We start from the raw sequence: 26,936 nt of genomic DNA, 5'->3' as shown, positions 1-26,936 counted from the left end.
GTGACATTGAATGGTTTGCCTTGGAAATGAACAGAGATTATTCTGTCATTTTTGAGATTGCATCTGAGTACTGAAATCTTCTGTATTCTTTTGTTGACTATGGGAGCTACTTCATTTCTTCTAAGGGATTCTTGCCCACAGTAGTAGATACAATGGTCATCTGAGTTAAATTCACCCGTTCCAGTTCATTTTAGTTCACTGATACCTAGAGTGTTTATGTTCACTCTTGCTATCTCCTGTTTGATCACTTCCAGTTTGCCTTGATTCATGGACCTGACATTCCAGGTTCCTATGCAATATTTTTCCTTACAGCATTGAACTTTACTTTCATCATCAGTCACATCTACAACTGCACGTTGTTTTTGCTTTGGCTCAGCCTCATCATTCTTTCTGGAGTTATTTCTCCACTCTTCTCCAGTAGCATACTGGGGACCTAATGACCTGGGGTTTTCATCTTTCAGTGTCATAGCTTTTTGCCTTTTCATACTCTTCATGGGGTTCTCAATGCAAGAATACTGAAATGGTTACCAGATCACAAAGTCTACACTAATGATCAAAGGCTCAGAAGTGGAGTAATTATCGAGTGGTTCAAACATTTAACTATTTGCATGAAAAAAAAATTGTATCTGTAATATATCACTTGCTGAACTAATTCCACATGTATTTAATAAGCTAAATAGTTTAAGATAAAATCATTTCAAATAACTAGAAAAATACAAATCTCAAATGGGGGAAAAATTGTGAATCATAAGAGCAGTGAAGAAACCTTTAAAAATGTCCCATAATAGGTAATTGGATTAAAAAATGTCTAGTGTATTCATACAATGGAATGGATGAATGGATGTGAACAGTTGTGAACAAAGCACAATAACTTCAGTGGATTGCAAGGGCATTATGTTAAGTGAAGAAAGCCAAACACAAAATGTTGCATAGTTCATTATCTTCTTGTTATGACACTTTCAAAGTAACAAAGGTATAATGAGGGAGAATAGATCAGTGATCTCCAGGTGTTAAATTTGGGGAGTGGTTGCGAATACTGATGGGTGACACAAAGAAGTGTGTGACACAGGAAGTGTTTCTTCCTGTTGAGGAACCAGTTTGTACCCTGATTGTGCTCATGGTTACAGGAAACTACACACGCGTGCTTGTCCTACTAGGTATGGTTGGAAACTGGAAGCGTCACTCGACAATGCAGCCAAATGAAAGATCTGACAGAGTATTCCAAAGGAAGATGAGATATTTTCCTGTAAGTTCATCAGGGATATAAGTGAGGAGTACAATTTACCAAGAATCATATTAAAAATATGTTAACTAGAGAACATATTTTAATATACATATTCGTATGCATTTCTAATACAAATGTGAACTATAACATTAACAAAATCAGTAAACTGTGCTTGGATTCGTTGTCATGAATTTGATGAACACTTTGAAATTTCAAAAACTAAAATGATGGTCTGCATTGTTAGCCTGAATGATAAAGGAAAGACAAAAAGCATACAACATAAATTGTAAATGTCTTGAGTTTTCTACAGTGTATACTTTTTATTTATCTCAATTAAATTTAGGATCAATCAAATGTTAAACAGTCTTTTCATCCTTCAAATTAAAATTTAATGCTTTGGCTTACACTCAGTGTAAATATTGAAACAGAGAAATCACATGTAAATACAGACATCTATTAATAATTTACCACATCACAGTTTTCACAAAAGATCAAAAGTTCAAGGTAAATTAATCATTTAACTATTAGGGTGAAAAACATAGTTCTGTCCATAACACAAAACTGACAACTAACTCTGGCTATATTTAATACTTAAATATTTAAGATAAAACCATTTTGAACAGCTAGAGAAGTATAGGTGAATCTGACAATAATTTTCAAATTGCAAAAAACTTGTGAACCATAAAAGCAGTGGAAGAAACTTTAAAAAATTAGTAAATTTACAGTCATAAACATTTTGAGGACTACTATCTGGTCAACAAATAGAAACAACCCAATACTCATGTACAGCAATACAAATAAAGAAATTGTGTGGCTTTATATAAGGAAACACTATAAGAATGCATGAATTACAACCACGTGGAAAACATATACGAATCTCAGAAATATAATATTCACTGGAAAAAATAGCCACCTCACAGAATTCTTTATAAAAGATTGAAAAACAGTAAGATTAATCTATGGCTTGAAAAGGACAGTCCTTTTCAGGATCCTTTTGAGGATGGTATAGTAACTGATTCAGTTCAGTTCAGTTCAGCCACTCAGTCGTGTTCAACTCTTTGCAACCCCATGAATCGCAGCACACAAGGCCTCCCTGTCCATCACCAACTCCGGGAGTTCACTCAAGCTCACGTCCATGGAGTTGGTGATGCCATCCAGCCATCTCATCCTCTGTCGTCCCCTTTTCCTCCTGCCCTCAATCCCTCATCAGAGTCTTTTCCAATGAGTCAACTGATTAGGTAAATGAGAAAAGTCTTAGGGTCTTAGTAATATTTTTAATTGAGTTATAGTTGCTGTAAAATATTATATAAGTTATAGATGTATAATATAATAATTCACAATTTTTAAAGATTATGCTCCATTTATGCTGCTGCTGTTGCTGTGTCACTTCAGTCGTGTCCAACTCTGTGTGATTCCCCCCCCCCCCAATCCCTGGGATTCTCCAGGCAAGAACACTGGAGTGGGTTGCCATATTCCCTGTATTGTATAATATATCCATGTAGCTTATTTTATACATAACAGTTTGTACCTTTTATTCCTCTACCACTATATTGCCCTTCCTCCCTTCCCTCTCCCCACTGGTAACCACTAGTTTGTCCTAGATATATTTTATTTCTTGATCTTAGTACTAGTTCCATAGGTTTAGTCATTTTTCAAACATTATTATTCACAATAATTTTTTAATTTTCCTGTATTTGTGTCATATTTAATAAATATGTGAAATAAATAACAAATATGAAAACATTTTGTATACTAAACACAAAGCTTGCCATTTATAGAAAAGACAAAACATTAACTCATATCTGCATAGAAGCATGCTAAGTTGCTTCAGTCATGTTGAATGCTCTGCGACCTCATGGACTGTAGCCCACCGGGTTTCTCTGTCCAAGGAATTCTTCAGGCAAGAATACTGCAGTGGGTTGCCATGCCCTCCTCCAGGGAATCTTCCTGGCCCAGGGATTGAACCCACATCTGTTATGTTTCTTGCTTTGGCAGGCAGGTTCTTTACCATTAATGCCACCTGGGAAGCCCAATTCATAATTAGCAAAATTTTAAAAACTCAGCAATGCTCAAATGTTTGAAAGAGTAGAATGAAATAAACAGTCTCATACATTTTTGCAAAAATGGTAATCAGTTCAAATGTTCTCTATAGAAATTATGACACAAAATTTAATTTTAAGAGACCATAGAGGAGCAGCTAATCAATACAGCATCGTATTGACAGAAGAAGACACACAGACCAATAGAACAGAATAAATGTCCCACATATAAAGTTACAGATGTACAGCTGAATTTTGACAAAACTGCAAAGGCCGTTACATCAAGAAAAATAGATTATTCAGTAAATGGTGTTGTAATAACTGGACATTCATAAACAAAAACAATGACATTTGATTTAAATATTATATCTGATAGAAATTAACTCAAAGTTCATCGTGGATATAAATATAAAACATAAATCTATAACACTTTTAGAAGAAAACATAGGATAAAATATTCATGACTTAGGCACAAATTTCTTAGCCGTGAAATCAAGGCATCATCCATTAAAAAGATATAATGAACTTGTTTAAGAAAAAAACTCACACTGCAAATTATTTTCTTAGGAGATGTAGAAAGCTTTTTAATTAATGTAGTATACTCTGAATATTCCTATTTTAATAAAGCTGTTTATTTTTAAAAAAGAAAGAAAAAAAAGCCATAGACTGGAAGGAAATATTTTCAAATCACATACAGTATCTTCTGAAGGACTTGTATCCAGGGAAAAATGAATTCTCTAAAACTCAACAGTCAGGAAACAATCAGTCCAATCAGAAAATCAGCAAAAGACTTGAAAGACACTTTATCACAGAGGACAAAGGAATGGAGAATAAACACACCAAACTCTATGTGCCACCGTTAAGCACCAGAGAAACAGAAGGTAAAGCAATCATGAGATATCACTGCTTACTTATTTGAATCGATTTTATGAACTATTGGCAACACCAGATGCTGCCAATGACATGAGCAAATAGATCTCTCTTACATTGCTGAGTAATACACAAAATGTCACAGCCACTTGGAAGACAGTTTGGAAATTTCTTATAAAATTAAACATATACTTAACATATGATTGGGCTTTCCTGCTGGCTCAATGGTAAAGAATCTGCCTGCCAATACAAGAGATGTCAGTTAGATCCCTGGATCGGGAAGATCTCCTAAAGAAGAAAATGGCAACCCACTCAAGTATTCTTGCCTGGGAAATCCCATGGACAGAGGAGTCTGGCAGGCTATAGTTCATGGGGGCTACAAACAAGTTGGACACAACTTAGGGACTAAACAACAACAACAACATGTAATTAAGCAATCCCACTGTTGTGGATTTATCCTAGAGAAGGGAAACTTTTGTTCACACACAGAGTGGTTCACGAATTTTTATTACATCTGTTTGTATAAACCTAAACTAGATGTATCCCAAATGTCCCTTCAGTAGGTGAACAGATAAAGACACCACAGTAAAGCCATACAATGGCATTTCACTCAGGAATAAAACGAAATGTACAAAACACAATAACTTCAACAGATTTCAAGGGCATTAACCTAACTGAAGAAAGATAAACTCAAAAGGTAACATAGTTTATGATTTTATTTTCATGACATTCTCAACCCGACAAAACTATAGTGATGCAAAGCAGCTAAGAAAAATCCAGGGGCTAAAGTAGGTGGGTGGGTATAACTACTAATGGGCAATGACAGGAGGTGTCTTTGTGGTGATGGGGCACTTTGTATTTCCTGATTGTGCTGAAGTTTACATGACTCTACATGAGATCATGTTTCATAGGAGTATAATTACTTCAGCCCCCAAAAACAAGTGGATGTAAAAACTGGTGAGATCTTAACAATGTCTGTTTTTGAGTTAATATTTTACTAAAATCAACTTCATGCTTTTGATAATGTATTATGGTTATGTAGGATATTATTATTGGAGGAAACATGGAGAAGGGAACTCCATGAGTTTCTGTATTAGTTTTACATGTTCTTATGGAGCAAACTCTTTACAAATAAAAATTATAAAATAGAACATCAATTTAACAGTTAAAATAGAACATCAGTTTAATCAGTTTAACAGAAGAACAAAGCCGGATAATTCTTCCTAGACAGTGTATCAAGATCTATTTTCAAACCTCTTTATTTTTAAATAAGTAGATCTACAAAAGTTTTCCAAAGATAGTATGTAGTCCCAAAGTTCCCTCTTTCTCTTACACTGAGAAAGTGATCTCCACAATCCACTTGCTTATATATTCAACACTAGTACACATGTGAGTAGTATAACAATTGCTGAGTCATTCTTCTATGAGAAGAAATCTACCAACTGGATTACAGTGTTGGTATTCAGTTCTTTTTTATTTTTAGGCTTACAGTGTATGGACACAATTTGATTTCTTCAGTTTATTTATTTTTATTATTTATTTTTAGCTGGAATATAATTGATTTACAATATGCTTGCTCCTTGGAAGAAAAGTTATGACCAAACTAGACAGTATATTAAAAAGCAGAGACATTACTTTGCCAACAAAGGTCTGTAGTCAAAGCTATGGTTTTTCCAGTAGTCATGTACAGATGTGAGAGTTCAACATCCATTTATGATAAAAAATCTCCAGAAAGCAGGAATAGAAGGAACATACCTCAACATAATAAAACCTATATATGACAAACCCACAGCAAACATTATCCTCAATGGAGAAAAACTGAAAGCATTTCCCCTAAAGTCAGGAACAAGACAAGGGTGCCCGCTTTCATCACTACTATTCAACATAGTTCTGGAAGTTTTGGCAACAGCAATCAGAGCAGAAAAAGAAATAAAAGGAATCCAAACTGGAAAAGAAGAAGTAAAACTCTCACTGTTTGCAGATGACATGATCCTCTACATAGAAAACCCTAAAGACAGAAAATTACTAGAGCTAATCAATGAATATAGTAAAGTTGCAGGATATAAAATCAACACACAGAAATCCCTTGCATTCCTATATGCTAATAATGAGAAACTAGAAAAAGAAATTAAGGAAACAATTCCATTCACCATTGCAATGAAAAGAATATACTGCAATACTTGAGAATATATCTACCTAAAGAAACTAAAGACCTATATATAGAAAACTATAAAACACTGATGAAAGAAATCAAAGAGGACACTAATAGATGGAGAAATATACCATGTTCATGGATCGGAAGAATCAATATAGTGAAAATGAGTATACTACCCAAAGCAATCTACAGATTCAATGCAATCCCTATCAAGCTACCAGCGGTATTTTTCACAGAGCTAGAACAAATAATTTCACAATTTGTATGGAAATACAAAAAACCTCGAATAGCCAAAAGCAATCTTGAGAAAGAAGAATGGAACTGGAGGAATCAACCTGCTTGACTTCAGGCTCTACTACAAAGCCACAGTCATCAAGACAGTATGGTACTGGCACAAAGACAGAAATATAGATCAATGGAACAAAATAGAAAGCCCAGAGATAAATCCACATACCTATGGACACCTTATCTTCGAGAAAGGAGGCAAGAATATACAAAGGAGACAAGACTATCTCTTTAACAAGTGGTGCTCGGAAAACTGGTCAACCACTTGTAAAAGAATGAAACTAGAACACTTTCTAACACCATTCACAAAAATAAACTCAAAATGGATTAAAGATCTAAACGTAAGACCAGAAACTATAAAACTCCTAGAGGAGAACATAGGCGAAACACTCTCCAACATAAATCACAGCAGGATCCTCTATGATCCACCTCCAAGAATACTGGAAATAAAAGCAAAAATAAACAAATGGGATCTAATTAAAATTAAAAGCTTCTGCACAACAAAGGAAACTATAAGCAACGTAAAAAGACAGCCTTCGGAATGGGAGAAAATAATAGCAAATGAAGCAACTGACAAACAACTAATCTCAAATATATACAAGCAACTTATGCAGCTCAATTCCAGAAAAATAAACGACCCAATCAAAACATAGGCCAAAGAACTAAATAGACATTTCTCCAAAGAAGACATACAGATGGCTAACAAACACATGAAAAGATGCTCAACATCACTCATTATCAGAGAAATGCAAATCAAGACCACAATGAGATACCATTTCACACCAGTCAGAATGGCTGCGATCCAAAAGTCTACAAGCAATAAATACTGGAGAGGGTGTGGAGAAAAGGGAACCCTCTTAGACTGTTGGTGGGAATGCAAACTAGTACAGCTACTATGGAGAACAGTGTGGAGATTCCTTAAAAAACTGGAAATTGAAATGCCTTATGACCCAGCAATCCCACTGCTGGGCATACACACCGAGGAAACCAGAATTGAAAGAGACACGTGTCCCCAATGTTCATCGCAACACTGTTTATAATAGCCAGGACTGGAAGCAACCTAGATGTCCATCAGCAGATGAATGGATAAGAAAGCTGTGGTACATATACACAATGGAGTATTACTCAGCCATTAAAAAGAATACATCTGAATCCATTCTAATGAGGTGGATGAAACTGGAGCTGATTATTCAGAGTGAAGTAAGCCAGAAAGAAAAACACCAATACAGTATACTAACACATATATATGGAATTTAGAAAGATGGTAATGATAACACTGTATGTGAGACAGCAAAAGAGACACAGATGTATAGAACAGTCTTTTAGACTCTGGGAGAGGGAGAGAGTGGAATGATTTGGGAGAATGGCATTGAAACATGTATACTATCATGTAAGAAACGAATCGCCAGTCTAGGTTTGATACAGGATACAGGATGCTTGGGGCTGGTGCACTGGGATGACCCGGAGAGATGATATGGGGAGAGAGGTGGGAGGGGGGTTCAGGATTGGGAACTCATGTACACCCATGGCGGATTCATGTCAATGTATCGCAAAACCAATACAGTATTGTAAAGTAAAATAATAATAATAATAAGAAGAAGAAAGCTGAGTGCCGAAGAATTGATGCTTTTGAACTGTGTTGTTGAAGGCTCTTGAGAGTCCCTTGGACTGCAAGGAGATCCAACCAGTCCATCCTAAAGGAAATCAGTCCTGAATATTCATTGGAAGGACTGATGCTGAAGATGAAACTCCAATACTTTGGCCACCTGATGCAAAAACTGACTCATTTGAAAATACCCTGATGCTGGGAAAGATTGAAGGCAGGAGGAGAAGGGGATGACAGAGGATGAGATGGTTGGATGGCATCACTGACTCAATGGACATGCTGCTGCTCCTGCTGCTAAGTTGCTTCAGTCGTGTCTGACTCTGTGTGACTCCATAGATGGCAGCCTACCAGGCTCCCCCATCCCTGGATTCTTCAGGCAAGAACACTGGAGTGAGTTGCCATGCCTTCTCCAAAGCATGAAAGTGAAAAGTGAAAAGTGAAATTGAAGTCGCTCAGTCACGTCCAACTCTTAGCAACTCCATGGACTGCAGCCTACCAGGCTCCTCCATCCATGGGATTTTCCAGGCAAGAGTACTGGAGAGGACTGCCTTTGCCTTCTCCGTCAATGGACATGAGTTTAAGTAAACTCAGGGAGTTGGTGATGGACAGGGAGGGCTGACGTGCTGCAGTCCATGGGGTCACAAAGAGTTGGACACGACTGAGCTACTGAACTCAACTGATTTACAATTCTTGTTACATATATGTATGTACATATGTGTGTGTGTATATATATATATATATACATATATGGCTTCCCTGGTGGCTCAGTGGTAAAGAACAGCCTGCCAATGCAGGAAATGCAGGTTCAGTCCCTGGGTCCGGAAGATGCTGTGGAAAAGGAAATGGCAACCCACTCCAGTATTCTTGCCTGGACAGAGGAGCCAGGTGGGCTATAAACCACGGGGTCACGAAGAGTCAGACACAACTTAGTGACTAAGCGAGCACGCATCCTTCACCTCAGTCCCCTTATAGCCTTAAAAATCCAGTGTGGCTCGTCCAGGTCTAACTGCAGTCTCAGCCTATACTGCTGAGCTTTTCGTTTGCTATTCTACAGCCACTTTGTCTGCTATCAGTTTCTACAGAGCCACAGACTCTTTGAGCAATAGTCCTTTCACCCATATCTATATTCTCTATAAGATTTCCCTGCTTTCTTAATGTGGTGTAGGTCACTCAATTAGTGTTATTGATTCATTTACTTTTTCATATTACATTTATTGCAGTCTACAGTTCTATATATATGTATTTTATTTAACACTTCTCTCTCCGTTCTTCTTCGTCTTTTTTTTTTAATTTATTTTTGACCACACTGCCTGCAGCATGTGGGATCTTAGCTTCCTGACCAGGGATTGAATCCAGGCCCCATGAAGTGAAAGTGCGGAGTCCTAACCCCTGGGTCAGGGAAGTCTCACTCCACTCTCCACTCTTATGCTGGGACTAAATACGCTGTGAGAAAAGGGACTGACTATTTTCTATTATTTCACAGGGCCTGGTACATAGTAATCACACACACACAAAAATTGTTCAATGAGTTAACTCTCAAAGGAGTATAAAAGTAATTAGGCAGACAAAAAAAAAAAAACAAGTAGGAAGTATGAAAACTCACAAAACGAGAAGAGTATTGATGCTTTTGTGAATCGCCAGATAGTTTGATGTGGCCAGAGGTCAGTATGCACACAGTAAAGGATAGACAATATACAGAAAAGGTGGATTTGAGGACAAATTCCCAGAAAATCACCTAAGGATTACAGGATAAAAGGAATAGGATAAGAAAAGTTAATAAACACATAAGCATGTCCAGTAATGCATCTAATTCTTTTAAAAAGAAGGAAATACTAATATTTCCACTATTGTTTTCTAAATTATGAATGGATCTTCAAGTGAACAACAGACCATGAAAAGTGCATGTGTATATGAATGGAGAGTACTGTTAAATGTTTTTAATCAAAATAATTCTGGCAAAATTGCTGATGTATAGAATCACTTGTGATCTTCATAACAATTATTTCTAAACAGGAATCGTTTAACTAAATAGACAATTTCTTCAAAACCTTGGACAAAGGAGAATCTATTGTCTCTATCTGATCTTGCCCCCGACAGAACAGCTTCTGTTGTAGCCCATAGCAGGAGGGTGGGAGTGGGGGGTGAGGAATGGGGGGAGGGGTAGGTACCTATTGTAAACAATCTAATTCAATTAAACGAGACATACGTAGATGAATTACCAGACCAAGTCCAAGTCTAATGATCCAGTAATACAACCATTTAATTGAAGCTTTTCCACAAGAAGAAAATAGGTATTGTATAGCAAGGTTATTATACAGCTATTGCAATAAAGGGCTTCCCTGGCAGCTCAGTGGTAAAAGAATCCAACTGCAATTCAGGAGTTGTAGTAGATGAGGGTTCAATCCCTGGGTCAGGACAATCCCCTGAAGGAGGGCATGGCAACCCACTCCAGTATTCTTTCCTGGAGAATCCCATGAACAGATGAGCCCGGTGAGCTATCATCCATAGTGTCTCATAGAATCAGACACAATGGAAGCGACTTAGCATGCATGCATTGCAATAAAAGGAAAGCAAAAAGAAGTGTTATGAGGAAACAGAGATAGACCACATATTCAAGGCTATTAGAATGATGGTAAGCATGAGTGGCTGCTGATCCTGGAGTTATTTCACTGTGACAATCTTTTCTTTCTCATCAAAGGAGAAAAGAGAGAACCATTGTGAAGCATACTACCAGAGACAAGACTGAATTGTAACTGAGGGACCATATTCATGAAAAGATCCTATGGAAATAGTCTTTCCACCAGTCCCATTTTTCTCTCTTGGTAAACAGAGGTATGGGAGTTTAAAATAGTCTGTAAGTTAAGAAGCAGGAAATGTGTCTCCTCTAAGTAGTCAGGGTCAAAATTTACCCCATCTAGTCAAGGGAAAAAACTATGCCCAAAATTAAGCTCAAAGCTTAAAAGAAGCAATGTAGAGCAAAATATTAAAGAATCAAGAAAGCACCTGCATTGTTGTACATATCTGTGTTATTCTAATGCACAAATATCATAGGTGATTTTCTGTTGCCTTGAATTTAAAGCTCATTATTACCCCCAGATAAACTCAACAGGAATATTTTTCATCTTTTCCTGAAAAAAAATTCATGATTTTGTTGCTGTCAGTTGCCAGTAACCATATGTAACAGAGGTGGGTACAGATGGGAGGAAATAGTAAAAAGGTCAGCTGCAAGTGAGTTTTGCACAAATAAGGCATATTTTGTTGAAAGCTTCAAATCTCTGAATAATTTACTGCATCCTGACCACTTTTAATTTAGAGAAGTGTGAGGTAGGTGGCTCAGATGGTAAAGATTCTGCCTGCAATGTGAGAGACCTGGGTTCGTTGATCCCTGGGCCAGGAAGATCCCCCGGAGAAGGGAATGGCTACCTACTCCAGTATTCTTGCCTGGAGAATTCCATTGTCAGAGGAGCCTGCAGGGCTACAGTCCATGGGATTGCAGAGTTGAACACGACTGAGCGACTAACACATACACACATGAGGTGATACCTGGGTCAGGTCTGCAAAGCTACCACTTCATTTTAATGATCCCAAGTTAACAACTGGCCAAATTGTCACATAATGTCAGTGAAGTCTGGACCCTAAATTATTTTAAATGAGTACTGAGATTTATATCTACTATATTCTTAAACTTCAAAATTGTTCATATACCCACATATGCATAAAATAAACTTAGCCTGATTTAAGCAAACAAAACATAATTTGGAGCATCCTAGTTGATAAAATCAATTTAATGAAATAACAATGTTAAGCTATTTGAAATATATTTCTACAATGAATTACCAAACTCCTCTGTATTCTGCTATGTCAGAGTTGCCCTACAGTTTATGCTCTCTGATTTATACCTTTTCCTCTTGTTTCCCAGAAGCACAATTTCAACATCAGACATGAGTCTCCTTTGTGCCAGCATGATCTCACTGAAAGTGGTTAGCCTCTCTGAGATTGGCCTGTTTGAAATAAGAATGTCCTCCCTTGACTCAGCTCAACTCTCTTTTCTCAAAGATATCACTTCTGAATGCTCTGCTCTTTCATAATGCACAGATCTCCTTTCAACAGCCCATAACGTACAGGTCTGAGACACTATCTTTCTCATTTGGCTCATATCAAATGTGATAATATGCATATAACACAGTAGTTGGGAGATATTCTTCATATCATTAATTTCCAGCTGTGTGACCTTGGGGTCAAATGTACCACTCCAACTTTATATTTCTGAGATATATTAGGGAGAAGAGATATACATTATAAAATTCATGTAAATAAAAAAAAATTATAATTTAACTTTGAATAGCTAAGGGAAAATTATCAGCATCACTGACTCAATGGACATGAGTTTAAGCATGAGTTTAAGGGGCCACAAAGAAGACAGGACTTAGCAACTGAACAACAACAACAATACTTGCATTTTGTAGTAAATTTAACCAACATTAACACTAGGTTTACAGAAGGTCAAGGGCTCACTGCTAGGATCTCTGTGGTTAAATGAATGGGGAAGTCATACTGTTACTTCCATAAACAAATTTATACTCTAGTTAGGATAATGAGGTAATCCCAAATATAAAAGAATATGTTTTAAAAAACAGAACTTTGTGATTGAATTTAGAATGCACATTCCAAATGAGGTCAAACTGAATTAAATAGGATGATGATGTAATAGGTAATAAATTTTAAGATGAGTTATAAACTTATCACTTTTCACTTTTCACTTTCATGCATTGGAGAAGGAAATGGCAACCCACTCCAGTGTTCTTGCCTGGAGAATCCCAGGGACGGGGGAGCCTGGTGGGCTGCCGTCTATGGGGTCGCACAGAGTCGGACACGACTGAAGCCGCTTAGCAATTAGCAATAAACTTATAAGACACACAGGTCAGTAAGTAGTAGACATAGAACACAGCAAAGGGGAGGGGTCAAACGTTTGGTTGGTAAAGAACCTTGATCAGAGGCTGCAGCTCTGGACCAAGCTCTTTAGATATTGAGAGAGAACTTTGAGGTTTCAGTTTGAACTCTCATAAAGTAGGAACCGCCCCCCTCTGCAATCTCCTAAAACATCACACTGCTTCTCATTAAACTCTAACATTCCAAAGAGCTTATCATTCCCACAATCACTGAATCAGTGTTGAGACAATACAGCCTACAGGAGAGCTGTCCCCTATAAAACGAGCCAAAATTTAGGAGTGAAACGCCTTGACGTCTTTGAACATATTTTGCCCTTGATCATCATGTCAGGATTTGAGCTTTATTGAGCGCATCTGCTATAAGCAAGTATAAATGGAAATTCTATGAAATTGACTAAATGAAAACAAAGAATGTAATCTAATCTGTTCAATCTAAACAGTTTTAATGGTAAAGGATTTGGGAGTTTACTAGAACTGGCTTAAGAAAATAACAAATACAGCCAATAACCTGATGATTATGGAAACAATGGCAAACTCACATGTTAAAAGAAAGACTCCATCAAAAACAGGGCAATCTCTCAGAAGGGGAAGGCAGATGAAGGAGAGATGCTGGGGAAGCCAACCGCGTGGTCAGGCGGCCGTTGGGTGGACGCCCTGGCCTTGGCGCCTCCATCCGCTGTGTAGCCACCGGCAAGCTCCGCACCCGCTCAGCGGTTATCGTGCCCACTCCCACCAACGTGGCTGCTGGCATGCCCAGCGGCAAAGTGAGATACGCAAAGCTCTCCAGCGCCAACGGCGGACAAATTAACAGTCAGAAGGAAACTTCACCTGCCAAAGAGAGCTTAAAGCCGAAAAGATGCCCAGGTGTCGTAGGACCTCATGCATTGGAGAAAAGCTGTACTGACGTTCCTTTTAAGGCCATTGCCTGCGCCTTCTCACAGTTTTTGGTTGGTGCTTGTCTCATTATTACGGGCTGCCTCCTGCTGGCAGGCTATATCAGCAAAGTGGGCGCCAATCGAGCCTTCCCGGTCCTGACTGTCGGCATCCTGGTGTTCCTCCCCGGGTTCTACTACCTGATCGTCGCCTACAGAGCCTACCGAGGCTGCCCGGGCTGTTCCTTCCATGACCTTCCGGATTTTGATCACTAGCCCCCACCCCAGCCAGAGGAGTCACAGGTAGGGGTGAGCAGAGTTGAAGGCATTGGACAGAAGTTGTGGAAATCTATGCTTAAGAATTAAGGAAGTCTACTGTTTTGCAAATAAATGTTTGGCACAACTATGGCCAGATTTTATAAATCCATCCTCCAAATGTTAATTGAGTTTACAGTTAGCCAACTAGGAAGTTAAGAGAGGACGTGTTCTTTTTTACTTTCCTGGCCCTTACAGAATCCCATGACAAATTTCTCCACTTGGATATGTATCCAGGAGGAATAGCAATGTTAATTGTGTGAGGAAGTGAAGAGTTACTCTGTGAAAGCAAAATGTTGCCACCACCTATTTAGAGCTGAATGTTTCTTTTAACTAGTCCTCATCCACAATTTTATTATATCTTGAAGCAAATAGAAAAATGAAATACATTATGTTAAATTTATTACCAAGTGATTTATTTGAAAAGTTTCTATTTTATCCCTCATATTAATCTCTAACTTTGTATTCTATGGATGATCTTCATAAAACCAAGTATCAACTGAGGAAAAATTAAAAAAGCACTACAGCTGTGTTGTATGGAGGCCCTACAGGCTTTACGGTCACACAGAGCTCCGTTTAAATCCCAGAGGCAAACTTTCCAGCTGTATAAGCTTGGACAAATTAATACTCTGAGACACAGTTGGGGACCATAATTCCTACAGTTTTGGGTTCTCAGTTCAGTTCAGTTCAATTCAGTTGCTCAGTCATGTCCAGCTCTTTGCAACCCCATGAACCACAGCATGCCAGGCTTCCCTGCTCATCACCAACTCTCGGAGTCCACCCAAACTCATGTCCACTGAGTCAGTGATGCTGTCCATCTCATCCTCTGTAATCCCCTTCTCCTCCTGCCCTCAATCTTTCCCAGCATCAGGGTCTTTTCAAATGAGTCAGCTCTTCGCATCAGGTGGCCAAACTATTGGAGTTTCAGCTTCAACATCAGTCCTTCCAATGAACACCCAGGACTGATCTCCTTTAGGATGGACTGGTTGGATCTTCTTGCAGTCCAAAGGACTCTCAAGAGTCTTCTCCAACACCACAGTTCAAAAGCATCAATTCTTCTGCACTCAGCTTTCTTTATAGTCCAACTCTCACATCTATACATGACCACTGGAAAAACCATAGCCTTGACTAGATGGACCTTAGTCGGCAAAGTAATGTCTTTGCTTCTGAATATGCTGTCTAGGTTGCTCATAGCTTTTCTTCTAAGGAGCAAACATCTTTTAATTTCATGGCTTCGGTCACCATCTGCGGTGATTTTGGAGCCCAGAAAAATAGTCAGCCACTGTTTCCCCATCTATTTGCCATGAAGTGATGGGATTGGATGCCATGATCTTAGTTTTGGGTTCTAGTGGGGGTTAAATTAAAAAATTCCATATCAACAACATAGCACATATGTGTTTTCAAAAGTGTTAATTTCTCACTGTAAAATAGGGTTCTATAGAAGAATGCACTAAGCCATAAATGAGTTACATCTATTCACCTCAAACAACATAGAAGAGCTGGCCACCAGAGAGACTTAGACTGCTAATCTGCAAAGTTACAAGTTTAAATCCAGATACAGCATTACTTCTTATTTGCATGAACCTTCTCTTGATTCCTATAAAGGAACAGGGCAAATCCAGGCTTTGTGGTGCCTAAATTTTCTATAATTTGGATTGGGGGGGGAGGTCTCTTAAGAAATAGAATGCAAATTTGTGAATACAGAATTAAACAGAGGGCTTATACATACAAGGCACATACAAGGGTGGGGCCCTGATGCATAAGTCTCATTGGCTTCCTGATAAATTTGGCTGTTAGAGAAAGTGAAGAAAGGATCTAGAGAAGAGGACTGAATATGGAGTCAAGGCTGTGGCTCCATAATAAAGGTAATATTGAACAAACTAGTAATATTTTCTAGAGAAAAGTATATCATCATATAAAAACAAATACTTTTTTTGAAGTGTTGTAATAAAGAACATAGATTTGTGAAAGATAAGGAAAGGAGTATATTTTCTGGACAAAGAATATTATCAATTCATAAAAGAGAAGGAAGGTATTCTCAGATGTGTTACTGTTAGAATAAACAGGATGTACTCAAGTTTAAAAAAAGAATTTGGTGATCTTCCATAGGTATTATATTATTGTTCATACCTAGACATATACATAATGAATGTGAAAAACAAATAAAGCTCCAAATATTAGTTTGATATTTATCAAATTGTGCTAAATAAACAGGGATAATATGAAATGTAATTTGTTTGGACTCAGCATTATCATAATCCACTCTCTTATTAGAAACCACAGAATTTACAGAAGAGTATATTGGGAACATAACTGGTAAAAAGTTCACCACAGCTTCAATATGAGTAATTAATATTAAAGAACAATAAATCTGTGTAATGTTAGTTAAGGAATGCCAATTCATGAAATCAAAGATCCAAATAAAGTCAGTAGTGGTAAACCTTTGCTCAGAGATGAGCCTCATCCCAAAGAACACAGTTAGGCCAGTAAAGACATGCTATGAGGGCATGATCATACCACAGAAGATAATACTAGAAATCCAAACTGTTTTAACTCCACATTGTATGGATAGTATATGTGGTAACTTTATAATTTTAGTTTACCAAGTCACATGTCTAACAACTCTTCTTGAATTGTAACATGTTTATGTGCCTTTTCTTTTGTTATACAGAGTTTAGATAAATTTCCTAGAACAACGAATAGATGAAACGAATAGATTTCCAAGCAGTGCCTGACAGCCATCTGATAACAGTTAACTGGCTCACCAAACTGAGTCATTGGACACAAAAGTTGGTGAGAGAGTGTAAGAAGCAAAACCCATCTCCAGACAGAAGAATATTTCTAATAACATTCTGATAGTAGGAGCTTATCTTTGATTTTGAAACAGAGCACAGTACTTCATGAATTTTTGGAAGAAAGTCTTATTTCTCTGTCCTCCCAAGAGTGTGGGCCACAAACTCATAATTTACTCTGAGGTCTTCTTCCATGGTTTTGAAAGTAGCCTGTTTCACTGTGGATTCCACAAGCTCATTCATCAGCTGCTTTTCAAGAAATTTGTAGAACATGTCAAGTCTTAAAACCCATACTGAACTGAGAATATTATCTGTCAAAATTTTAAACAGACTAGATGCACCTGCCCAGTAAACTTGGGTCCCATCATCAAGATTTGTGTGGGAGACACAAAGACAAACACCTATCCTGTGACGGCACATTCAGCTTCAAATATATCATTTAAATGAATGTGGGGAAAAAAACAAGACACTGGTCCTGCTGAACAGGTGCTAGTGGAGCAGTCAAATGAGCTTTTTTTCCATGCCTTCTCCTTTCTGCCTTTCCCTCCTCAAAATACTTTATGAAAGGGTCTATTTGATAAAGTCGGCAAGTAAAAGTATTGGGAAAACAAGAACAAAACAAAACAAAAAAAGAAAACAGGATCATATAGAGCTATACTTGGAAAAAAGAAATGGGAAGTAGAAGAAAATGTTTCTAGCCTTGAGTAGATCCAGCTCACACTCTAAGATCTTTCAAGTTAGTCATCAATGATTGGGAATTCTTGGGCTCCCTCAAGTTAAGAAAGAATGGTTTGTGCATTTAACAATGAAGTGATATATTCCATTAAAACTGATCAGGATACACATACTTTCTTACACCTTTCCTCTCTTGGGACATGTTTGGGGAAAAAATTATTCCTAAAAAATGATAATAAATGCTTCTAACAATATTTTCTAGTGATTATTGATATATACACTGCTGCTGCTGCAAAGTCACTTCAGCCATGTCCGACTCTATGCGACCCCATAGATGGCAGCCTACCAGGCTTCTCCATCCCTGGGATTCTCCAGGCAAGAACACTGGAGTGGGTTGCCATTTCCTTCTCCAATGCATGAAAGTGAAAAGTGAAAGTGAAGTTGCTCAGTCATGTCTGACTCTTCGCGACCCCATGGACTGCAGTCTACCAGGCTCCTCCATACACGGGATTTTCCAGGCAAGAGTACTGGAGTGGGTTGCCATTGCCTTCTCCAGATATATACACTAAAATGTTTTTAAAATAAAAATAATTATATGACTTACTATATTTCAGATAAGAATCAATAAAGATGAGTAGGGTGGATTTCAAAGTCTTCCAGCACATTTAGGAAATTTGGGTTCAAAAGTGGGCATGAAAAGTTAGAGTTTTGAAAGTGTACCACTGATTATCAACGGTTTTTGTTTTGATCTGCTATTGTTCAGTGAAATGCTACTAAAGCAGAGTAACAGTTTAGAAAAAGTGAGCTTAATTTCTTTACTATTCACTGTGTATCAGGGCAGTACCTGGGGAATAAAAACAAGACAGTCTGGACTCTTAGCACTACTACCAGCCAATAAGGTGCTTTAAAGCCCGATATGCTTACACAGACACATTTAGCTTCTAATTTTAAATGGTTCGTTAGATGTTTATGTGCATTATCTGAGTGCTAAGTTATAAAGAGTATATCACATAGCATGTACATAAGTACAAACTTGTTTTGAATGGCCAAAATACTAGATCATGGTATTTATTTGTATTTGCATCACATTCTCTGTGACATCAATGTAATTGATATACTGACATTTTAAGACGGTTGCATTGCTGCTTCTCCATATAAAAATTTAACTGGAAAATGAAGCATTTATAAACACAATTTAATAGAAAATTTTTATACAGAATCAGAATCTTTCAGGTAAGATATTATTTAACCAACTGACTTGTTCAGTTGCTCAGTTGTATCTGACTCTTTGCGACCTCATGAACTGTGGCACCAGGCTTCCCTGTCCTTCACTATCTCCCAGAGCTTGCCTTATTGAGGTTAATTTATAAATATGAGCACAAGCCATTCATATCTACACAACTCAAATAGTTTCTCAGTTTATATATTGCCCCAGATTTTTCAGACATCTTAAAAATGTAACAATTATAGTAGATTATCAATCTTTGTTGTTATTTAGTCACTAAGTCATGTCCTACTCTTTTGAGACTCCATGGACTATAGCCCTTCAGGCTGCTCTGTCCATGGGATCTCTCAGGAAAGAATACTGGAGTGGGTTGCCATTTTCTTCTCTAGGGGATCTTCCAAACCCAAGGATTGAACCCTTGTCTTCTGCATCGGCAGGCAGATTCACCAGGGAAGCCATTGTCAATCTTGTTGGCTATCATTTGACAATGTACATAAAAATTGTAAATGTACATAACTTCTGACCCAGAAATTTCACATTTAGAATTTATCACATATATAAAAATACATATACACACATATAATATATACTTAATGATCTGAACAGACATAATTGTGGTAAGATGTTTAAGTGTCACATTGTTTCAAATATTAAAAATTGAACAACTAAGTCTCCATCAATAGCCATTAGGGTTAAATAAATTATAGAACATATTTAGTATCAAATATGTTATATACACATACATATACAAATTTTAGAATATGCTGAATAATTATTGAATGTAATAAACAGTTCTAGAATAGTGCCTAACATTATCCCGTTTGTTTCTTTACAAAGTAAATTCACAAATACATATATTCCCTTCTCGTTTAATAAGAAAGATAAACTAAACAGTGGGAAAATATTTTTTCTAAGTTCATGCATTTTTATCAATTGGCTTAGAAATATACACTATTAAAACATTCATATTTAATTAGTGGATTTAAAATTGTATGTGCATAAACTTTTTTACATTATACTAATACTGTTTAAATGTTTATTATGAGCACATATTATTTCTGTGTTTGAGAACTACTTTTAAGTACCCTGAATAATGAAATTTTATCCTATCAAAAATAAACTATGTGTACTAGATCTATAAAGATGTGAGAATGCTGAAATAATAGTAATTTGTGTCATTAAAGCAATCAGCTGAAAGTACTTTAGAGAATGTCTCCAAATACGAAACTCATATGTTTAATATCTTACTGTATTAAAAATAATGATCATAATACCACTATTTGACCACACGTCCTGAAATTCTTACCACAACCCTTTATAGATATTAGTCCCACATTTTTATGGATAAAATCTGAGGCAAGAAGTCTTTCAGAAACTTACCTATGTTTAGCACATAACTAGTAAGTAGAGAGCCAGGACTGGAATTCACAATTCTATGTGTTTAAGTCCTGGCAAAAAGAAAAAAAGGATACCAAAGATGGCAGTGGAATCACAACCAAAATCACCAGGTCCACGCCAGAAAATTAAACAGAAAACTGGACAGCTTCCTAAGTTTAGAGGGCTAACAACATTTTTCAGGTAATAGATTTAATTCATCCTGTTTTTACATAAATACCCGATAGATTTTTATCTTGTGAACAAACCCAAATGCCTCTGCCACCCTTCATCTTAAGAATCGCTAGCTTTGTCTAAAATGATAGCAATGACATGGTAGAGAAGGATAGTGGGCAGAATGAAAAAGCATATCTTTAAAATGGAAAGAGCTTGTGACTATGTTATATAAACTATATCCCACATTAGCAAGAGCTATTTCAGGGAGTTATTAATTGTAAAAGTGTAAAGTGGCTCTCAATAAAAAGTTTGAGAGCCAGGAACCTATTTATATAAGAAGTTCCCCCAAATAACCTAGTATCAAGTTGTATATTCATTGTCTGTAAAGGTGTTTCTTTCAGAGTAATTTGAGAATTACAAAAGAATTAGAAGCCTCCCTTCAAGAGTTAAACAGTAATCTGGCCCTAATTTGAGAGTCTGTAACTCACAAGCATTTCTCACAGAAAGACATATCACTATCAGGGAGCAAGTGGTTTGTTTCTAAAGTGTGAGATAACAATGAAGTCTGAGTAAGCTAATGTGATAGGCTATTATATATGTCAGAGGTTATTGAGATGCAATATTAGTTCTTTTTGTCTTTTTTGCATTCTTCCAGTATTTTTTTATCCTGAAGTGAAATTGGTCTACTAAATTGGCAGTTAGAAACAGGAGAGCGAGAGGATAATGATATGTCCATTTTTTATCTACTCGATACTCATACTCCATACCATGGACAAAGAATAATGATGCTGAACTAAGCTCAAGGAGTTATGGTGTTAGCTTCCTGTACATACCAAAGGTTTTGTTTGTACACTGGGCATGTCAGTTCAATTATAAAACATTTAACAAAGTCAATTATATCTTATCTACAAGAAACCCACTTTAAATATAAAGACACATATCAGTCAGTTCAATCGCTCAGTCATGTCCGACTCTTTGCGACCATGTGGACTGCAGCACGCCAGGCTTCCCTGTCCATCACCAACTCCCAGAGCTTACTCAAACTTATGTACATTGAATCCGTGATGCCATCCAACAATCTCATCCTATCGTCCCCTTCTTCCACCTTCAATCTTTCCCCGCATCAGATTTCCCAGTCTATTCCATGAGTCAGCTCTTTGCATCAAGTGGCCAAAGTATTAAAGTTTCAGCTTCAGCATCAGTACTTCCAATGAATATTCAGGACTGATTTCTTTTAGGATGGACAGGTTGGATCTCCTTGCAGTCCAAGAAACTCTGAAAAGTCTTCTTCAACACCACAGTTCAAAAACATCAATTCTTTGGTGCTCAGCTTTCTTTATAGTCCAACTCACACATCCATACCTGACTACTGGAAAAACCATAGCTTTGACTAGATGGACCTTTGTTGGCAAAGTAATGTCTCTGCTTTTTAATATGTTGTCTAAGTTGGTCATAACTTTTCTTACAAGGAGCAAGAATCTTTTAATTTGATGGCTGCAGTCACCATCCACAGTGATTTTGGAGCCCAAGAAAACAATATCTCTCACTATTTCCATTGTTTCCCCACATATTTGTCATGAAGTGATGACCCTGGATGCCATGATTTTAGTTTTTTGAATGTTGAGTTTTAAGCCAACTTTTTCCACTCTCCTCTTTCACTTTCATCAAGAGGCTCTTTAGTTCTTCTTCACTTTCTTCCATAAGGGTGGTGTCATCTTCATTCTGAGGGTATTGATATTTCTCCCAGCAATCTTGATTCCTTCTTGTGCTTCATCCAGCCCGGCATTTCACATGATGTACTCTGCATATAAGTAAAATAAGCTGGGTGACAATACACAGCCTTGATGTACTCCTTTCCCAATTTGGAACCAGTCTTTTGTTCCATGTTCTAACTGTTGCTCCTCGACCTACATACAGATTTCTCAGGAGACAGGTAGGTGGTCTAGTATTCCCATCTCTTAAAGAATTTTCCAGTTTGTTGTAATCCACACAGTCAAAGGCTTTGGCATAAGTCAATGAAGCAGAAATAGATGTTTATCCAGAACTCTCTTGCTTCTTTGATGATCCAACGTTGGCAATTTGATCTCTGGTTCCTCTGCCTTTTCTAAATCCAGCTTGAACATCAGGAGTTCACGGTTCATGTACTGTTGAAGCCTGGCTTGGAGAATTTTGAGCATTACTTTGTTAGTGTGTGAGATGAGTGCAATTGTGCAGTAGTGTGAACATTCTTTGGCATTGCCTTTCTTTGGGATTAGAATGAAAACTGACCTTTTCCAGTCCTGTGGTCACTGCTGAGTTTTCCAAAATTGCTGGCATATTGAGTGCAGCACTTTCACAGCATCATCTTTCAGGATTTGAAATAGCTCAACTGGAACTCCATCACCTGCACTAGCTTTGTTCGTAGTGATGCTTTCTAAGGCCCACTTGACTTCGCATTCCATGATGTCTGGCTCTAGGTGAGTGATCACACCATTGTAGTTATCGAGGTCATGAAGATCTTTTCTGTTTAGTTCTTCTGTGTATTCTTGCCACCTCTTCTTAATATCATCTGCTTCTGTTAGGTTCATACCATTTCTGTCCTTTACTGTGCCCATCTTTGCATGAAATGTTCCCTTGGTATCTCTAATTTTCTTGAAAAGATCTCTAGTCTTTCTCATTCTTTTGCTTTACTCTATTTCTTTGTACTGATCACTGAGGAAGGCTTTCTTATCCCTCCTTGCTATTCTTTGGAACTCTGCATTCAAATAGGTAAATCTTTCCTTTTCTCCTTTGCCTTAACTTCTCTTCTTTTCTCGGCTATTTGTAAGCCCTCTTTAGATAACTGTTTTGCCTTTTTGCATTTCTTCTTCTTGGGGATGGTCTTGATCACTGCCTCTTGTACAGTTCCATGAACCTCTGTCCATAGTTCTTTGGGCACTCTGTCTATCAGATCTAATCCCTTGAGTCCATTTGTCCCTTCCACTGTATAATCATAAGGGATTTGATTTAGGTCATACCTGAATGGTCTAGTGGTTTCCCCTACTTTCTTCAATTTAAGTCTGAATTTGGCAATAAGGAGTTCATGATTTGAGTCACAGTCAACTCTCAGTCTTTTTTTTTTTTTTTTTTTTGCTGACTGTATAGAGCTTCTCCATCTTTGGCTGCAAAGAATATAATCAATCTGATTTCAGTACTGACCATCTGGTGTTATCCATGTGTAGAGTCTTCCCTTTTGTTGTTGGAAGAGGGTGTTTGCTATGAACATTGTGTTCTCTTGACAAAACTCTGTTAGCCTTTGACCTGCCTCATTTTGTACTCCAAGGCCAAGTTTGCCTGTTACTCCAGTTATCTCTTGACTTCCTATCTTTGCATTCCAGTCCCCTATAGTGTAAAGGACATTTTTTGGAGGTATTAGTGCTAGAAGGTCTTGTAGGTCTTCATAGAACTGTTCAGCTTCTTCAGCATTACTGTTCGGGGCATAGACTTGGATTACTGTGATATTGAATGGTTTGCCTTGGAAACAAACAGAGATCATCCTGTCATTTTTGAGACTGCATCCAAGTACTGCATTTCAGACTCTTTTGTTTACTATGATAGTTACTCCATTTCTTCTAAGGGATTCTTGCCCACAGTAGTAGATATAATGGTCATCTGAGTTAAATTCACCCATTCCAGTCCATTTTAATTTACTGATTCCTAGAATGTTGACGTTCACTCTTGCCATCTCCTGTTCAACCACTTCCAATTTGCCTTGATTCATGGACCTAATATTCCAGGTTCCTATGTAATGTTACTCTTTACAGCATCGGACTTCACTTCCATCACCAGTCACATCCACAGCTAGGTGTTCTTTTTGCTCTGGCTCCATCTCTTCATTCTTTCTGCAGTTATTTCTCAACTGATCTCCCATAGCATATTGGACACCTACTGCCCTGGGGAGTTCATCTTTCAGTGTCCTTTTTGCCTTTTCATGCTGTTCATGGGGGGTTCTGATTTGCCATTCCCTTCTCCATTGGACCATGTTTTGTCAGAACTCTCCACCATGACCTGTCCATCTTGGAGAGCCCTACAGGGCCCTACAGGGTATGGCTCATAGTCATTGAGTTAGACAAGGCTGTGGTCCATGTGATTAGTTTGGTTAGTTTTCTGTAATTGTGATTTTCATTCTGTCTGCCCTCTGATGGAGAAGGATAAGAGGCTTATGGAAGCTTCCTGATGGGAAAGACTGACTGAGGGTGAAACTGGGTCTTGTTCTGATGGGCGGGGCCATGCTCAGTAAATCGTTAATCCAATTTTCTGTTGATGGGTGGGGCTTTGTTCCTCCCTGTTTTTTTGACCTGAGGCCAAACTATGGTGGAAGTGATGAAGATAATGGTGACCTCCTTCAATGGCGCACTGCTGCACTCAGTGCCCCTGACCCTGCAGCATCCCACTGTGGACACACGCCTCTGCCAGAGACTCCTGGACACTCATGGGCAAATCTGGGTCAGTCTCTTGTTGGGTCACTGCTCCTTTCTCCTGGGTCTTGGTGCACACAAAGTTCTGTTTGTGCCCTCTAAGAGTCTGTTTCCTCAGTCCTGTGTAAGTTCTGGCGGGTCTATGGTGGGGTTAATGGCAATCTCCTCCAAGAGGGCTTATGCCATACCCAGATCTACTGCACCCAGAGCCCCTGCCCCTGTGGCAGGCCATTGCTGACCCATACCTTTGCAGGAGACATTCAAACACAGTTCTGGCTCAGTCTCTGTGGGGTCTCTGGGTCCTGGTGGGCACAAGGTTTGTTTGAGCCCTCTGAGCGTCTCTGGCAGGTAAGGGGTTTGATTCTAAATGCAATTTCACCCCCATACCGTCTTGCTGGGGCTTCTCATTTGCCCTTGGACATTGCATGTCTTTTTGTGTGTGTGTGGGATCCAACATTTTCCAGTCAATGGTTGTTCAGCAGCGAACTGTAGTTTTGGAGTTCTCACAGGAGAAGATGAGCGCACATCCTTCTACTCCACAATCTTATGCCACAAACATCGCCAAAGACACACATAGGATAAAGTAAATGGATGAGCAAGAATGCCATGCTAACACTCAAACTCGGAGCAGCTATATTAATTTCAGACAAAGCTAACTTCAAAGCAAGGAAAATTATCAGAGATAAAGAGGGGTATCACATAATAAGGAATCAGTCATCTAAGAAGACATGTGTTCAGTTGCTCAGTCATATCCAGCTGTTTGTGACCCCATGGACGATAGCCCACCAGACTCTGCTTGTCCATGGAATTTTCCAGGCAAGAATACTGGAGTGGGTTGCCATTTCCTTCTCCAGGGGATCTTCCTGATCCAGGGATAAAACTTGCATCTCTTGTATATCCTGCATTGCAGGCAGGTTCTTACCACTGAGCCACCTAGAAAGCCCCCAAGAAGACATCAGTTCAGTTTAGTTCAGTCACTTAGTTGTTTCTGACTTTTTGTGACCCCATGGACTGCAGCACGCCAGGCAAGAAAACATAACAATCATTAGTGGCTTCACACCTACAAGCAAAAAGTCAAAATACATGAAGCAAATACTGATAGAGTTACAGGGATAAGTAAGTGAATCCACTAGTGGAGTTGTAGAGTTCAACACTTCTCTATCAGAATAGACAGATACAGCAAGGAGAAAATCAGTAGGCACATAGTTAAAGTCAACAATACCATCAATCAACAGGTTGTAACTGACAACTATAGGCTACTTCATACAACAATAGCAGAACATGCATTCTGCTTAGGCCCAGTGGAGAAGGCAATGCCACCCCACTCCAGTACTCTTGCCTGGAAAATCCCATAGATAGAGGAGCCTGGTAGGCTGCAGTCCATGGGGTCGCTGAGGCTTGAACATGACTGAGTGACTTCACTTTCACTTGTCACTTTCATGCATTGGAGAAGGAAATGGAAACCCACTCCATTGCTCTTTGCCTGGAAAATCCCAGGGACGGGGGAGCCTGGTGGGCTGCCATCTTGGGGTTGCACAGAGTCAGACACGACTGAAATGACTTAACAGCAGCAGCAGCAGCAGCTTAGGCCCAGATGGAATATTCGTCAAGGTAGACCACATTCTAGGCCATAAAAGCATTTTAACAAATTTAAAGGATATAAGAAAATAAATATTAAAATCATATAGACCACAATGGAATTAAACTATAAATCAATAACAGAAAAATAGGTAGAAATCTCAAAATACTTTGAAATAAATGAAAATATAACATCAAAATTTGGGGAATGCAGCAAAATCAGTAGTTAGAGGAAAATTTATATAGGTGAACACATATATCAGAAAAGAAGAAACATATAAGTCATCTAAGCTTCAATCATCTAAACTTCCACCTTAGGTAACTAGAAAAAAGGAGCAAATTAAATTCAAAGTAAGCAAAAGA

The 26,936-nt window shown here is 38.1% G+C and overlaps 1 protein-coding gene across 1 annotated transcript; it reads left to right on the top strand.

Moving 5' to 3' along the window:
• The first annotated feature begins 1,039 nt into the window (after positions 1-1,039).
• LOC106991298 (transmembrane protein 230-like) lies at positions 1,040-14,277 on the top strand. Its single transcript, XM_042253787.1, has 2 exons — positions 1,040-1,157; positions 13,814-14,277. Exons 1-2 carry the CDS (start codon positions 1,040-1,042, stop codon positions 14,275-14,277), a joined length of 582 nt encoding a protein of 193 aa, XP_042109721.1.
• The last annotated feature ends 12,659 nt before the right edge of the window (positions 14,278-26,936 follow it).

The sequence above is a fragment of the Ovis aries genome, chromosome 8, assembly GCF_016772045.2.
Source record: "Ovis aries strain OAR_USU_Benz2616 breed Rambouillet chromosome 8, ARS-UI_Ramb_v3.0, whole genome shotgun sequence".
Lineage (NCBI taxonomy): Eukaryota > Metazoa > Chordata > Mammalia > Artiodactyla > Bovidae > Ovis > Ovis aries.
Note: the sequence above shows the minus strand (reverse complement) of the source record. Positions and strands in the feature narration are given on the sequence as shown.